This window comes from Ranitomeya imitator, chromosome 1, assembly GCF_032444005.1.
Source record: "Ranitomeya imitator isolate aRanImi1 chromosome 1, aRanImi1.pri, whole genome shotgun sequence".
Classification (NCBI taxonomy): Eukaryota; Metazoa; Chordata; class Amphibia; order Anura; family Dendrobatidae; genus Ranitomeya; species Ranitomeya imitator.
In genome coordinates, this window is record NC_091282.1 from 1019921515 (window position 1) to 1019939000 (window position 17486).

The 17486-nt window shown below is 42.1% G+C and overlaps 1 protein-coding gene across 5 annotated transcripts in view; it reads right to left on the reverse strand.

Moving 5' to 3' along the window:
• Nucleotides 1–17486, reverse strand: part of INPP4B (inositol polyphosphate-4-phosphatase type II B) — a 1184089-nt gene that overhangs the window by 148731 nt on the left and 1017872 nt on the right. For all 5 annotated transcript variants that reach the window (XM_069743998.1, XM_069744002.1, XM_069744000.1 and 2 more), the window contains 2 exons: nt 6361–6533; nt 2767–2890 (listed from right to left, as the gene is read on the reverse strand). In XM_069743998.1, the coding sequence (XP_069600099.1) occupies nt 2767–2890; nt 6361–6533 (297 nt within the window). The remainder of the gene's footprint in view (nt 1–2766; nt 2891–6360; nt 6534–17486) is intronic.

The following is a 17486-nucleotide window of genomic DNA, read 5'->3' on the forward strand; positions in this document are numbered from 1 at the left end:
AATCAGACACTGGACACTGTTGACGTCACTTATCTCCGGACATTAGCTCCGGACACTAGCTCCGGACATTAGCTCCGGACAAAGCCACGGCAGTTGGCACAAATTGCAGGAAGTAGTATTCTAGGCAATTATATATAAGACTAGATGGCAGCCCGATTCTAAAGAATCGGGAGTCTAGAATCCATATATACTTGAAATTCGGCAGGAGCTTGAAGAGCAACGTCACTGGGCCCGCCTCCACGCAGTAGAAACTTGCTGTGAGGTAAAAATTCAAAAATCACACCAAAATGGCGGGCGGAGTGTGTCACAGTACGGCACGTTTCTGATTGGTTGCTCGCAGCAGGCGGCAACCAATCAGACACTGGACACTGTTGACGTCACTTATCTCCGGACATTAGCTCCGGACACTAGCTCCGGACATTAGCTCCGGACAAAGCCACGGCAGTTGGCACAAATTGCAGGAAGTAGTATTCTAGGCAATTATATATAAGACTAGATGGCAGCCCGATTCTAAAGAATCGGGAGTCTAGAATCCATATATACTTGAAATTCGGCAGGAGCTTGAAGAGCAACGTCACTGGGCCCGCCTCCACGCAGTAGAAACTTGCTGTGAGGTAAAAATTGAAAAATCACACCAAAATGGCGGGCGGAGTGTGTCACAGTACGGCACGTTTCTGATTGGTCGCTCGCAGCAGGCGGCAACCAATCAGACACTGGACACTGTTGACGTCACTTATCTCCGGACATTAGCTCCGGACATTAGCTCCGGACAAAGCCACGGCAGTTGGCACAAATTGCAGGAAGTAGTATTCTAGGCAATTATATATAAGACTAGATGGCAGCCCGATTCTAAAGAATCGGGAGTCTAGAATCCATATATACTTGAAATTCGGCAGGAGCTTGAAGAGCAACGTCACTGGGCCCGCCTCCACGCAGTAGAAACTTGCTGTGAGGTAAAAATTAAAAAATCACACCAAAATGGTGGGCGGAGTGTGTCACAGTACGGCACGTTTCTGATTGGTCGCTCGCAGCAGGCGGCAACCAATCAGACACTGGACACTGTTGACGTCACTTATCTCCGGACATTAGCTCCGGACATTAGCTCCGGACATTAGCTCCGGACAAAGCCACGGAAGTTGGCAGAAATTGCAGGAAGTAGTATTCTAGGCAATCTAATATATAATTGCCTAGAATACTACTTCCTGCAATTTGTGCCAACTTCCTGTCCGGAGCTAATGTCCGGAGCTAATGTCCGGAGATAAGTGACGTCAACAGTGTCCAGTGTCTGATTGGTTGCCGCCTGCTGCGAGCGACCAATCAGAAACGTGCCGTACTGTGACACACTCCGCCCGCCATTTTGGTGTGATTTTTGAATTTTTACCTCACAGCAAGTTTCTACTGCGTGGAGGCGGGCCCAGTGACGTTGCTCTTCAAGCTCCTGCCGAATTTCGTCAAAAAAATGATAATACCATTTACCAAAACTATATATATTTAGTTGTGAAGTGGTTCAGTGACATTTTCACACCAATTTTGAACTTTTGTTTGGTGTTTTCTCCATATACTGCCTATTATTCACTGACTGTTATACTGAGAGACTGCCGTTTATTAACCTCTTCTTTGCCACATTGGGTATATTGCTCTATTATTTGCCACATAAGGACATTGTCCATTATTGCCCAGCAATTTCTCTGCAATATAAACTGCCTATTTATTAATATCTGCATTCCTGCAAAGAACTATTGCCTATTATTAACTGGGTATTTTCCTACTACCTGACATTGTTCTTAAGCAAAGAACCGTTGTTGTGGCATTTGCCACAACACGCAAAGTTGTCGTCTGATGTCTTTCATCCCTCCCCTCATAAGCATGTTCATGGATCCTGTGTAACTGTACCTTAAATAACAAGAATTGTCAAGAGCTGGTGAGTGCAGCCATTTTTTGTTCTTTCTTACTATTATTTATTAATTGTATTATTTTTACATTTGAATAAATAAAGTATATATGGATTCTAGACTCCCGATTCTTTAGAATCGGGCTGCCATCTAGTTATATATAAGATGGGAGTGGCTAACTGAAATCAGCTGAGAGCTCAGAGTTTCCAACATGGCAGACTAACCCCTGTTCTGCCAAAAGAATTAAACACCATTTACAAAGAAGGAGAAGTGCTTCTTTTCAGAGCAGGACTAGGATCAATCAGACGCTGCGGTCTTCTGTCAGTAACCCTGTGACAGTCTGGTGTTAGTTAATGAAACTTCAATAAACTTTATCCAATATGACCACTGACTTGCATCATCTAAATAATCAGAATTCCAAACACCCAAAATTTGGATGGACTAGAATTGATTTATGCATTACTTTAGTTAAATGTAAAACATGACCATGAAAAGTTCAATGTGTTTTTACCCATATTGGAATGACAGAATCTCTTTAAATGACTAAAATAGACCACATTGGCCAGAAACATTATTGGATATGTTGGAGAATATTTTTCTGTCAATGATAATTATTGCAGAATCAACACGAGCGGATGGAAATCTGCCAAGTGGTTACTAGTCACTGCCAAAATAAACAAATGTGGGATAGAGGAGAATCGACAGCGATTATGTGGTTTATATATTCAGCTAGAATGGAAATAAAATATATATGCATTACAAACTTTCTGTCTAAATGAATACAGATGGCAATGATCCAACAAATAGATAATGCACAGCTGTTCTGAATGAACTCTAGTACCTTTTTCACAGCGTGCCCGTTTGTAATACTTACTGTATGTACTGAGAAGACCTTCATATTGCACCAGTAACCCCACCGTGTGAAGTTGTTGTAGAAAGCCCTGATTGTGTAAACTTGAATGCAGCTTAATCATAAAGCCACAGATCAATCCTGAAAGCTGAAAAGAAAATAGGAAAAGCATTAACAATGTGAAGACCTGATTTATCTGTGGTTACTGGATCACAAATATGAAGAAAGAACTTGCCAAATTCTAGATTACTGAAATTGGTGGATGAGAAGATTTGGAGCATGATTTGTTGCTGCATTTTGGTTACAAGGTTGCGTATTTTGGCCAAAATATCGACCAATACATCACACACACATTTTTTTTTAGATGCAGCCAGACCCATCAAAGTTGGCCGTGTAAATTGGGGTATTTGTCCTGGTGGGGGGCACATATATAGTGCAGAGCAACCGGCCTGGTCTAACACTATGGGTGTCACTAATAGGGTGCGAGCCAGACACTGTGCTTTACACTCATCTGTGTGACTGACTGTATACAAGTCTTATCCGTGTGCAATTCTAATACTATGAGACCACCCCATCAATGAATTTGTAGATGTGTGAGTTGTAATTTCATCAGTATTTTACACCTGCGTTACCTCAGCCCTTATCACGGGGGGCTTCTGCATACTGAAAGTGCATTAGTTTTGTGACCTTGTTAATAAATATGGTTATCATTTATCAATATTTTCATTTTACTTATTGCATTTGTGGCTTTTTGTTGGTGTTTTTTGCCTCTTTTTCATTTGCATTTTTTGTTTTTTTATTTTGAACCTTTCTATTTTATATGTGTTCACCTGTTTTTCTATGTTGGTCATTTTGGGCGGAAGTTTCAGATTTACATATGTTTTGGCTGTAGCTATCATTTTGAATTTGATATCAAGGGAGGCTCCTGCATCATGTAAGTGCTTTAGTTTTATGACTTCTTTCAAATTATTGAATGTGCTGCTTTTTTGGTGTTGTGTGTTTCTTTCACTTGCACCTTTTTCTTTAGAACTTTTTTTTAATGTCTATTTTATATGTTTTTATGTTTTCACCAGTTGTTTATGTTGATCATTGTAAGGGGAAGTTTCAGATTTAGGCTATGTTCACACATTGCGGTTTTTACCGCGGAACCGCGGCGATTTTGCAGCTGCGGGTCCGCAGCAGTTTCCATAGCGTTTACAGTAACATGTAAACCCTATGGAAACCGCAAACCGCTGTGCACATGCTGCGGGAAAAACCGCGCGGGAGCGCAGCGGTTTACAACCCGCAGCATGTCACTTCTTTGTGCAGAATCGCAGCGATTCTGCACCCATAGAAATGCATTGATCCGCTTACTTCCCGCATGGGGCTGTGCACACCATGCGGGAAGTAAGTGGATAATGTGCGGGTGGTACCCGGGGTGCAGGAGAGGAGACTCTCCTCCAGGCCCTGGGAACCATATTTGTGGTAAAAAAAAAAGAATTAAAATAAAAAATAATGATATACTCACCTCTGAAGTCTCAGCGCTGCAGGCGGCCGTCCGGTCTCAGGTTTGCTATGCGACCAGGACCTGCGGTGACGTCGCGGTCACATGACTGTGACGTCACGAAGGTCCTGGTCGCACAGCATCTTTGGAACCGGACCGCCGCGTGCAGCGCTGAGGAGATTGGGACGTCAGAGGGTGAGTATATCATTATTTTATTATTTTTAACATTACTATTGATGCTGCATATTGCTGCATATGCAGCATCAATAGTAGGGGTAAAATCCCGCAGCGGAACCCGCAGGACAAACCGCGATAAATCTGCAGGGCTAACTGCAGCGAGTTTGCCCTGCAGATTTATCAAATCCGCTGCGGGAGAACCCGCAGGGACAGGACGCTATGTGTGAACATAGCCTTACAGATGTCTTGGCTGATTCATCAATAATGACTTTTCAATAGTCACAAAATCTGCCACATTTTCTGCCCCCCCACCCGGGGTGATTTTATACACGCCTCATATATTGGTGCACCATTTTATGAAATGTGTGACTTTTTGCACTAAGAGGTCCGAAAATAGGTCTAAAACAAACATGAAGACCATTTTTAGACTTTGAACCATCTGCATTTTCAAGAATTTAGCACAAAAAGACAGAAGAGGGACTAAAAAAAAATGCAAACGATGAATCAAGGAATTAGTGTCTATAGACCTTATAACTACTGTACAAAAACACAGGGTCTCATTCTCATTATTGATGAGATAGAAAATGAGGAGAGAGGGAGAAAAGATATTTTGGCTCTTCGTAGGTAGGTGAGAAAGGCTACTGGTTTATTGCCTTATTGGCTTTTCCCTATGATTTGGTACTGCACCCGATGTCTGTAACAATTACTAATGACTGATGGATATCGCATTACAACTGTAAACAAGTGTAGCAAGCCCTATGTTTTATATGTTCTTGTGATCTTACATGATGAGATAATGATCAGTACACTACTATACTTTTAACATGGCCACTAAAGTCTTCGCAATGCCATCTGCATTGCTAAAATTCATATGATGCTATTATCATTCACAAATCTCAATCTTTCAGAATGGAAGACAGATGAGAAAAAGCAATGATCAAGACAGAAGACATTCTTTTAGGGCCTCTTGTCAGTAATCTCATTGAAATAAACTGTTCCCAGTCTGAAGTGCATACTCATAATCACCTCAGGAAGAGGCTAAAATTAGTTCATTAAGTAAAATGATTTCGCTTAGCAGACTTAAAAATTAGTCTCGGCTGCACATTGTCCTGTGTAAGCAAAACATGTGTTACCGAGAACAATGGAAGCCTATGAACATTAAATTATGTATTATTGATTATTCTCTGTGCATAGGAAATGGGGTCTGCCAATTTAAACAGTCTAACCATTGATCATCAAATGAGTAGCTAATCAGCGGTCGAGTAAAGTCACAATTCAGGAGGTGTAAACCTGTCTTAGGACGGGGTCACGGGGCCATGAGTTGCTAGATTCTCAGTCTTTGCAAGGGTGATTGCACATGCAGAGTCTGACTTTGTCCAAATATCCACTCCTCGTTATGCCTAACCAACTAAATCACAGTCATTGGGCGTAACAGTGGATGGAGTTTCGAATACATCATGTGGTTGTGGTAAGTGATGTAAATAAGTTTTAATTGATCTTGATAGATTGTGCCGCTATAAAAATCATGCCATTTTAAAATTACTGATAGGTAACTGCCTTGCTAAAGGAGATAGGGACAAGGATTGATGTTCATGATGATGGTCTTTATACAGCGCTACAGAATGTGTTGTCACTATGCAAGCAACTGGTAATAAATAATAATACTTCATTATTAAAGCGTATACCTAGAATAAGTAGCCAATGTTACACAAAAAGATAAAAATAAAATATTCTTCCTTTTCATGTGGTTGTTTTTCTCTCTTTGTTAGACATGCGGCCATCGCGTAGAAGAAACTATTTAGAGATTTTATGTGACCTGCTGGCCACTTGGAATAAAATGAATATACGTCTTAATACCAGTGGATTAAACCTGCTACACTAAATGCTTGATTGTCTGTTTCCGAGCCTAATGAATGGGTGTCTGTACACAGCAACAGTGGTCTCAAGTGTGAACTTACTGCTTGGCTGAAAACCACGTCTCGTCTGAAGGTGAGGCGCAAGCACTGGGGCAAACCACATGCCAGTTCTTGAAGAACAACAAAAGTCATTGATGTCTTTGCCTTCTCCACTACTTCTGCTACACAGTCTTTCAGCGTAATTATCAGAGGGTAGAGCTGTTCATGCCAGTCTTCTGCAGGAGAGAAAAAAGGAGAGTGATCAAAGTAAACAGAGAAAGAACATCATGAAACGAGGCACTCTGCTGCCATGCTGAGAAAACACTGAATACATAAAAATATTATGCAAACTTGCCCTCAAAAGGTAGGCATCACATCAGATGAATTTGTTAGATGCCGCAACCAGTTACTGACAGGCACGATCACCATTGAATAATAAGAGAATTATAAAATACCAGCTGTTCATCAAGTTTCGCTTCCAGGTGCAAAGCAGAGAACATTAGATGTGGACCAAGAATGGAGCAGAACACATTCACAAGAATTTCTGCCCCTTTTAACATTTTGCAGCTTCATTTGTATTAAATGCATCAGAGCACATTTACGAAGTGGACCAAACCCTCAGACAAAGCTGTCCAACTGAAATAAGTGGAGTGAGATGGGTCTCTGCTCTTCTAAAACATATCACTTTGAAAGTATTCCCTTTCTAACTCTTGTTCATGTGCCGACTTCAAGGGTTATTTACTAAATTTTTACTGTTGTTTTCACACGTTCTGGGAGGTTTCTCTTGGGACCCCACACGTTTATGGAGCCAATCATCAGGGCCTCATATCCCTAGGTTTTATTTCATTACGCCATGATCTATATTGTTACTTGACAGCACAAACATTTGTGTTTTTTTTTAATATTTGTAGTTGTACACTGTCATCTTGTAGAAGATACTGAAATTGCATGGTTTACATTTTTATCCAGGTGTTTTCCCACCCTATTTATCTCTTCTTTGTCTATTTATTTCTTGTGTTGACTGTATACTAATATTGTCTATGTATTTTATTTTAGATGTATTAATAAATCTGTGTTTCTTGCATTGCACTTCATTCTCTTGATACGTATTGCTTTTAATGGTGCTATGGACTAGTACATATTGAATAAATGGTATACCGATCTTACATGTGACCTACATAAAGGGTCTGTAGGATGGTGAAGATGAGGTACAAAATATTTGCATAATTTAGACTCGACTGAGTACCTAAACATTTTACATATGTATATCAATGTATTCAGCTGTACTCCTCAGGGTTTAATAAAGTGTAAGGTCACCTTTAAATTGATATCTACTTGTCACGATTCCACCACTCAGTGTGTCTGGGATGCAGTTATTGATGGCTCAGTTGTCCAATATGGTTCTGGGGCGTGCTGAAGCTGTCAGTACTTTGACAACTCAGTATCCAGTCTGATACAGGGGCGTGCTGAGCTGTCTGTATTTTGATTGACAGCTTGGCCATCCAATCTGAGACTGGGAGGTGCTGGGTTGTCTTCAAGTGTTCTTAGCTTGACTGTTAGTTTCAGACCTCTACGAGACATAGCTTCAGCTAAGTGTGGTTGGACCACTGGCGGACACAGTCAGAAAAAAGCCCCTGTGCAAGAACAATATATAGGCCCTTTGCAGCCCAAGAACTCCTAAAAATGCAAAATTGCACTTGCTTTGGAGCAAGAAATGGGCCCCCTTACCTCTTGGGCCCCTGTGCGGCTGCACAGGTTGCACCAATGGTATGTCTGCCCCTGGGTTGGACCTCGTTTTGACCCTCCGTCTGTTTAACCCCTTTGCTCTGATCCACTATCCTCACAGTGTTTTGACCTTAGAACGTTACCTAACTACGCATTTGTATCTTCCCTCCGTTTATGATGTAACCTCCTGGCTTTTGACCTCAGACTCCTTGACTATCCTGACTCACAGCTTGTCCATGAGAAGTGGCTCAGTGTCACACTAAAGGTACCTTCACACTGAGCGACTTTAGAATGATAACGATAGCGATCCGTGACGTTGCAGCATCCTGGATAGCGATATTGTTGTGTTTGGCACGCAGCAGCGATCAGGATCCTGCTGTGACATCACTGGTGGGAGCTAGAAGGCCAGAACTTTATTTCGTCGCTGGATCACCGGCTAACATCGCTGAATCGGCGTGTGTGACGCCGATTCAGCGATGTCTTCACTTGTAACCAGGGTAAACATCGGGTTAGTAAGCGCAGGGCCGCGCTTAGTAATCCGATATTTACCCTGGTTACCTAAAAAAAACAAACACTACATACTTACATTCCGATGTCTGTCACGTCCCCCGGCGTCAGCTTCCCGCATTGACTGTGAGCGCCGGCCGTAAAGCACAGCGGTGACATCACCGCTGTGCTCTGCTTTACGGCCGGCGCTCACAGTCAGTGCGGGAAGCTGACTGCGAGGGACGCGACAGACACCGGAATGTAAGTATGTAGTGTTGGTTTTTTTTAGGTAACCAGGGTAAATATCGGGTTACTAAGCACAGCCCTGCGCTTAGTAACCCGATGTTTACCCTGGTTACCCGGGGACCTCGGCATCATTGGTCGCTGGAGAGCTGTCTGTGTGACAGCTCTCCAGCGACCACACAGCGACGCTGCAGCGATCGGCATCGTTGTCTATATCGCTGTAGCGTCGCTTAATGTGACGGTACCTTAACATGCAACCAATTTCCATCAATAGCTAATTTACATTTATAAACAACTTCACACCTTACATCTCCTGCTGGTTCAGTGTTTCTGCAAAAACTGTTGTAATGATCTTTAGTCTAGGCGTAGTCATAGTTTATTCTGGTTAAGGTTAAAGAAAAGTGCATTTCAACTTGTGAGAGTTGCTGTTTGAGAGTTGTTGTCCGTTGTGGCCCATAGAATAAGGTCTCAAGCACCAGAACCATCTCCTCCCATTATCTTCTCATTTTTTTTCAGAATGATTTAAATAAGGTATCTGATGGATCTAGTTGGGATTGCAGTTTCCTCCTATCCCGGCTGCTGCAACAGAAGCTGTATATTACATGGAGCTTCAGCGTTTCAGCCAGGACATCACCCTCACATTCTATGATATCAATTTGTGAAATTAAATCATATCACACAATCAATAAAAGTGTGTCAAGGGGCTTGAAGAGGTTTAGCGCCATCATCCCTTTACTCCTATACTTTGCCATTACATTTATAACTATGGACATAAAGATTAGCCCCTTAGCTAAACCCACTCACATAGCTAAGTACTAGCTGAAAATGAAAGATCTTAGCCCCTGTGTACTAAACTGTGTGATCTCTGCAGGATTTCTACATGACTGTATCTGAAAAAATCAATACAATCCTGCAGAATGACAAACAGAGTGGTGACATAGTCTTCAGTTTGCTTTTATCAGTCTAAGGCTGGATTCATGTGAGCGTATAACATACAATGCGAGAGCATCAGATTCGATATGCTAATGACACCAAGTGTCCGTACACTGGGCTACGATCCTCTGACATGAGAGAATCACAGCACAGTAATTTCTCCATCTCCTCCATAGCCTGTCTCGGCGTTTATCAGACTGCACTGGGATGACTTTTAAGTGCAGTCCAATGTCTCATACAGAGAGTATCGCAGCCAATCGCATTATGCTGCAATTGTTCTCTCATATCCACCAAAAAACAACTGCCCACAATGCTAGTTATAATGCAACAAACTTTATTATTATCACATAAACAACTGATAAAACCACAAACGTAAAGAAAGGGGTAAAGTACAGGAGAAAAAACCTGGTGGGTATGGCTACTAAGGAAAAAATGAACTATGCATAAAGTCACTCAATAATATTAATCTATAAAGACATATCCATATATATAGAGAAAGAGATATATAGAGAGGAAAAGCGGGCAGCAGCCATCAGGCAATGTATAGACATAAATATAAAGTGCATTCATATAGTAATTACATAAGTTAAATAATGTCAAGGCATAAAATATCATACACCTGAGTGCAGCTGCCCGTCGTACCTAACAGAAGTAGCAAGCAGAGTCCGCATATAATGAATAATTAGCAAGTGCCTACCAAATACATACCAGGAGCCAGGGACCCACCACACCCGACGCACGTTTCGCTATAAACAAGCTTTGTCCAGGGGTCAATTGTTCTCTCATGCCAAATCATCATGAGAAAATAATTGTAGATCTGCACTGCCCCATAGTATAACACTGGGCTAAGTGCTATGTGATAAGATAGCACTGATGTGACCCAGGCCTAAGGGTACCGTCACACAGTGGCATTTTGATCGCTACGACGGCACGATTTGTGACGTTCCAGCGATATATCCGTGACGTTCCAGCGATCTCGCTGTGTCTGACACGCTCCTGCGATCAGGGACCCCGCTGAGAATCGTACGTCGTAGCAGATCGTTTGAAACTTTCTTTCGTCGTCTAGTGTCCCGCTGTGGCGGCATGATCGCATCGTGTAACAAAGGTGTGCACGATATTGTATACGATGTGCGCATAGTAACCAACGGCTTCTACATCGCACATACGTCATGAAATTATCGCTCCAGCGTCGTACATTGCAAAGTGTGACAGCAGTCTACGACGCTGGAGTGATATTGTTACGATGCTGGAGTGTCACGGATCGTGCCGTCGTAGCGATCAAAATGCCACTGTGTGACGGTACCCTAAGCTTAGTGTTCCAATCAGAAAAATTAAGCATTACGCCACATTCACATGTTCAGTATTTGGTCGGTATTTTACCTCAGTATTTGTAAGCCCATACCAGGAGTGGGTGATAAATACAGAAGTGGTGACGTGTTTCTATTATATTTTTCCTCTGAGTCTTCGATTCCTGTTTTTGGCTTGCAAATACTGAGGTAAAAAACTGCCCAAATACTGAATGTGTGCACGTGGCCTTAGGTGTAGACTATTGCATATCTGATGGTAAATTGTATATTAGCTTTTATCTACTAGGTAGTCATTCTTCCTATATGACATATATGAAATGATTCACTTCTAATTAAAATTCTGAAAGGAAGCACAAGTCTATCTTTGATCAAACCAATGTTGAAAATGATCTAATTCAGACAGATACTCCATTCACCATGTATATGACATCAGTAGATGTGTAGACTTTGTATCAAATTGGAAATGATCGGTATTCCACTAATGGGGGATGATGAATGTTTTGGATGGGCTGAAATGCGTCCTTTGCTGAATAAAAGACAAGTTTTGCATTGTGAGTGTTTGGACCTCTTTGAACTTTGTTCTATAGACTTTAGTGGTGGTCTCACATGTAGATTATCATTTTAATCATACAGACTTTGTGATCTGTGGTGATCCAAGTGGTCAGACCCCCACTAATCAGATGCTATGGAAAAAGACCTTCAAGAAACTATTAACTGGAAAGTCAACTACAATGACATATTGACACTGTAACTGCTGCTTCTCCTGCAAAGAGCAACTGATGAGGGCCAAGTCTCCTGGGTATACTTTAGATCAATGCAAATTGACAAAATCAGATATGAGCAGAGCATAATAACCAAGTGGTTCCAACCTTGAGAAAACTGATTGGTGCTGATGTTTTGAGTCAGATCCATACTAATCTAATTTTGATTGGATGGGCCATAAATATAAAAGTTCTGGAAATTCCTTTCAAATCTACATGATATGGCTTAAGAGATAACTATTAATGAGAGTCTGTCAGCACAAAATGACTGTTCAAACCAAGTACAGGCACTTGGTGCTCCTTTGGCATGGCCAGTACATCGTACTTCCCGTCTACTTATTTTCCATTCTTCTCCACCTTTCTCTACCTCCTGTAAAGCCAGAGCTGTAAATTAAAGACAAAGAAGGTGAAAACAGCTGGAAAAAAAAGTAGGTGGGAAGGTGCACTGAATTGTTTGGCCACGCCAAGGCTGCACCCAGGCACCCTTTTAATTTGTTGTTTTGTTTCTATAAAATACAAGCAATGTGTAGTTTTCTTTTATTCTAGTGTAATGGATTTAGTTTAAGATTAGTGTACAGTGGAAGCTTCATAACATTATTGTATATGTTATGGCTCATGGTGGCAAAACATCTTGTACCTCTTGGTCAGATTGTACAGTTTATAAAAAAATCCAGAAAACATTAGAGATGTAGAAAAGCACGTTATTTTCAGAATGTGATCAACATTCTCATAAATTATGAATGCCTTTTATTTTTTTCCAATACATTGTTATAGAAACATTCCTGGTTAAGAACAATTTAGCCTTTAAGCGCATTTTAAAGAACAGCTTAGTAATGAATCTCCATGCCAGATCTTCCCCTAGAGCTCTTCAAAGTCATGAAATCCATAGAACAATACAAAACTACATAAAGATATTCCTGAATCAATGTTGGGATTCCCAAGCCCCTCTGGTTCTGGGGGGTTGGTTACCAGTGGTCCTGGCACTATATATCAATATACCCCATGAACATGTTCAGGCTACACTTAGTAACATAGTTAGCAGGGCCGAAAAAAGACATTTGTCCATCCAGTTCAGCCTATATTCCATCAGAATAAATCCCCTGATCTACATCCTTCTAAAGAACCTAATAACTGTAAGATACAATATTGTTCTGCTCCAGGAAGACATCCAGCTCTCTCTTGAACCCCTCGACTGAGATCGCCATCACCACCTCCTCAGGCAAGCAATTCCAGATTCTCACTGCCCTAACAGTAAAGAATCCTCTTCTATGTTAGTAGGAAAACCTTCTCTCCTCCAGACACAGAGAATGCCCCCTTGTGACCGTCACATTCCTTGGTATAAACAGATCCTTGGAGAGATATTTGTATTGCCCCCTTATATACTTACACATGATTATTAGTTCGCCCCTCAGTCGTCTTTTTTCTAGACAAATTAATCCTTGTTTTGCTAATCTCTCTGGCTTTTGTAGTTCCCCCATCCCCTTTATTAATTTTGCTGCCCTCCTTTGTACTCATTCTAGTTCCATTATATACTTCCTGAGCACTGGTGCCCAAAACTGTACACAGTACTCCATGTGCGGTCTAACTAGGGATTTGTACAGAGGCAGTATAATGCTCTCATCATGTGTATCCAGACCTTTTTTAATGCACCCCATGATCCTGTTTGCCTTGGCAGCCGCTGCCTGGCACTGGCTGCTCCAGGTAAGTTTATCATTAACTGGGATCCCCAAGTCCTTCTCCATGTCAGATTTACCCAGTAGTTTCCCGTTCAGTGTGTAATGGTGATATTGATTCCTTCTTCCCATGTGTATAACCTTACATTTATCAATGTTAAACCGCATCTGCCAACTTTCGGCCCAAGTTTCCAACTTATCCAGATCCATCTGTAGCAGAATACTATCTTCTCTTGTATTGATTGATTTACATAGTTATGTATCATCTGCAAAGATCAATATTTTACTGTGTAAACCTTCTACCAGATCGTTAATAAATATGTTGAAGAGAACAGGTCCCAATACCGACCCCTGCGGTACCCCACTGGTCACAGCGACCCAGTTAGAGACTATACCATTTATAACCACCCTCTGCTTTCTATCACTAAGCCAGTTACTTACCCATTTACACACATTTTCCCCCAGACCAAGCATTCTCATTTTGTGTACCAACCTCTTGTGCGGCACGGTATCAAACGGTTTGGAAAAATCAAGATAAACCACTTAAATCACTCCATATGAATATGTACAATGAGAAGCTATGTTTTCAATGGAGTCCTCTAGTGTGTGATGTGGTTTGCCAGGTGCTTATTAAATTCCATAAACCAGATTGGTAAAGACTAACATGAGCAGACACCCACAATCTAACTTTTCTACGCAGCATTTTCGGATAAAATTGCATGCTATGATCTGACCAGTCCTTAAAGACCTCATCGGGAAATCGGCTTACTTGAATGACATTTTTTTGCAGCAGCTAAACTGACAAATTCTCATGCGTTATCTTCAAGCCGATGATAAACTCAGTAAATTGGTTTCTATTTCTAAATAATATGATAAAATCCCAACAGATGCAATTACGTGACCAAAAGCCCGTGAGCCCTGGTTCAGCCACAATTATTTTTCTAGAAAGGAGCTGAACATCTAATCCTGCCTAGGATGTACAGGTTTCTTCCTGCGATCAGACACATAAGATCTCAGACTGCGCGCTTTGCTCTATGAAAAATATTAATAAGCATCTTTACAGCCAAAGATGTCCCTGCTCAGTAAATGCTAGTGCTAATAACCAAAGGTTGTAATGCACGTATGCAAATGGCGGCACCAATATTGGATTCAACATGCGGCTAGAAACTACGTCCAAAAATGTAACAGGGGGGGGATGCTGAATTTTGGTTTTTGCTGCATCATAAATGTGTCTCTTGGCAGAAAAACATTGTGTACAAAAACATGTTTTGACGCATTTTTCCCCACACATTAGTATGGGTAAAAAATGCAGCAAGAATACTGAAAGAATTAACGCACAAATATGAAACAGCTTCAAATCTGCAAAGAAAAATAATCAACTTGTGCATGAGATTTCAGAACTCTTTGATGAAACAGTAAAATGGTTTTTTTTGCCATAAAGTACAAAAAAACGGCATATACAGAATGACTTTTGTTATGTACTGACCACATGCTGCATGTTAACGAATGAGAATAATTTCTGCTCATGGTCTTTATAGAGAAGTTTTTAGGACCCTGCTATTTTTTGGAATGAAAAAAAAAAACTCCTGCGTTTATTTCATGTAGTACTGCAATGCAGATTTCAAGTAAAAAAACAAAACGATTCTGCTATGATTGCAGCTAGTTATGAAGTGTGAGAACGCCCTTACCTACTTCATAAAAGAACCTTACTGTAAATTTGTGAGTAACATCAGCAATAATCATGTAACAGATACCATCAGGCTTTCTTGAATCCCATTATTTTACCACATCCCTTTTTTTAATTTAATTTAAATGAGTATACGGTAAATTGTTTTTGTGAAAAACTGCGCCATTCTACAAAGCCTCAGCAGGTGGCGCTGCCTTACAAGTCACACACTGCACTACTGTTCTTACAAACCTAAGAGTTTAGGTTTTCCGCATTTGGATGCAGTGAAATGAAGTCACTAATAAAGTGATTCTGAAAATGATAGTGAAGTGTCCCGTCCTAAATAATGCTGTTATTCTTCTGTATAATTGGGCCCAAAAATACCGTCGGGGTCATGGACTCATACATGGGACAGTGGAGCAGAAGCTATGTATAGGTATGATGTCATTCCATTTGGTTCTGCAGAAACTTTGTCAAGCAATGCATGAAAGAGAGCTTGGATCTATTTATTTCCCCTGACCTTGGCCTAAACCACTTGTGGCTCTCCACACTCCACTGCATGTAATTTACTTGTCGTCAGAGAGGAACTATGAAGATATATCGCCGCTGTACATTTTCCCTAACCAAAGAAATGCTGTATATATATGTCCTCCTGACACCGAGACCTCATGGTTTAATTTATCTAGGAAATAATGAGAAAATGTAATAAAACACCATCCTCTGTAGTTATCCATAATAAGCCATTCACGTATAGACCAGAATAGGTGGGAGGAAGTTAGGGGTGGCATTTATAAAAATGATCTTAAAGGAAACCTGCACAAAATCGAGCCTTTAAATACAGAAATGTTCTAAAAATCCCATTTAGTCCTCCTTCACACATCCATATAAAACCGGTACCAGAAAAAATAGTATGGCTTCATCAGTGTTTTGGATCAGTGTGTAATCAGTGTACCATCAGTGTGCCCTTCAGCAGTATGCCACCAGTGTGCCTTCAGCAGTGTGCCATCAGTGTGCCTTCAGCAGTGTGCCATCAGTGTGCCTTCAGCAGTGTGCCATCAGTGTGCCTTCAGCAGTGTGCCTTCAGCAGTGTGCCATCAATGTGCCTTCAGCAGTGTGCCATCAGTGTGCCTTCAGCAGTGTACCATCAGTGTGCCTTCAGCAGTGTGCCTTCAGCAGTGTGCCTTCAGCAGTGTGCCATCAGTGTGCCTTCAGCAGTGTGCCATCAATGTGCCTTCAGCAGTGTGCCATCAGTGCACCTTCAACAGTGTGCCATCAGTGCACCTTCAACAGTGTGCCATCAGTGTGCCTTCAGCAGTGTGCCATCAGTGTACCTTCAGCAGTGTGCCATCGGTGAACCTTCAGCAGTGTGCCATCAGTGTGCCTTCAGCAGTGTGCCATCAGTGTACCTTCAGCAGTGTGCCATCGGTGAACCTTCAGCAGTGTGCCATCAGTGTGCCTTCAGCAGTGTGTCATCAGTGTACCTTCAGCAGTGTGCCATCAGTGTGCCTTCAGCAGTGTGCCATCAGTGTGCCTTCAGCAGTGTGCCATCAGTGTGCCTTCAGCAGTGTGCCATCAATGTGCTTTCAGCAGTGTGCCATCAGTGCACCTTCAACAGTGTGCCATCAGTGTACCTTCAGCAGTGTGCCATCGGTGAACCTTCAGCAGTGTGCCATCAGTGTGCCTTCAGCAGTGTGCCATCAGTGTGCCTTCAGCAGTGTGCCATCAGTGTACCTTCAGCAGTGTGCTATCGGTAAACCTTCAGCAGTGTGCCATCAGTGTGCCTTCAGCAGTGTGTCATCAGTGTACCTTCAGCAGTGTGCCATCAGTGTACCTTCAGCAGTGTGCCATCAGTGTGCCTTCAGCAGTGTGCCATCAGTGCCCTTCAACAGTGTGCCATCAGTGTGCCTTCAGCAGTGTGCCATCAGTGTACCTTCAGCACTGTGCCATCGGTGAACCTTCAGCAGTTTGCCATCAGTGTACCTTCAGCTGTGTGCCATCTGTGTACCTTCAGCAGTGTGCCATTGGTGTACCTTCAGCAGTGTGCCATCAGTGTGCCTTCAGCAGTGTGCCATCGGTGTACCTTCAGCAGTGTGCCATCAGTGTACCTTCAGCAGTGTACCATCAGTGTGCCATCACTGTACCTTCAGCAGTGTGCCATCGGTGAACCTTCAGCAGTGTGCCATCGGTGTACCTTCAGCAGTGTGCCATCGGTGTACCTTCAGCAGTGTGCCATCTGTGTACCTTCAGCAGTGTGCCATTGGTGTACCTTCAGCAGTGTGCCATCAGTGTGCCTTCAGCAGTGTGCCATCGGTGTACCTTCAGCAGTGTGCCATCAGTGTACCTTCAGCAGTGTGCCATCAGTGTGCCTTCAGCAGTGTGCCATCAGTGCCCTTCA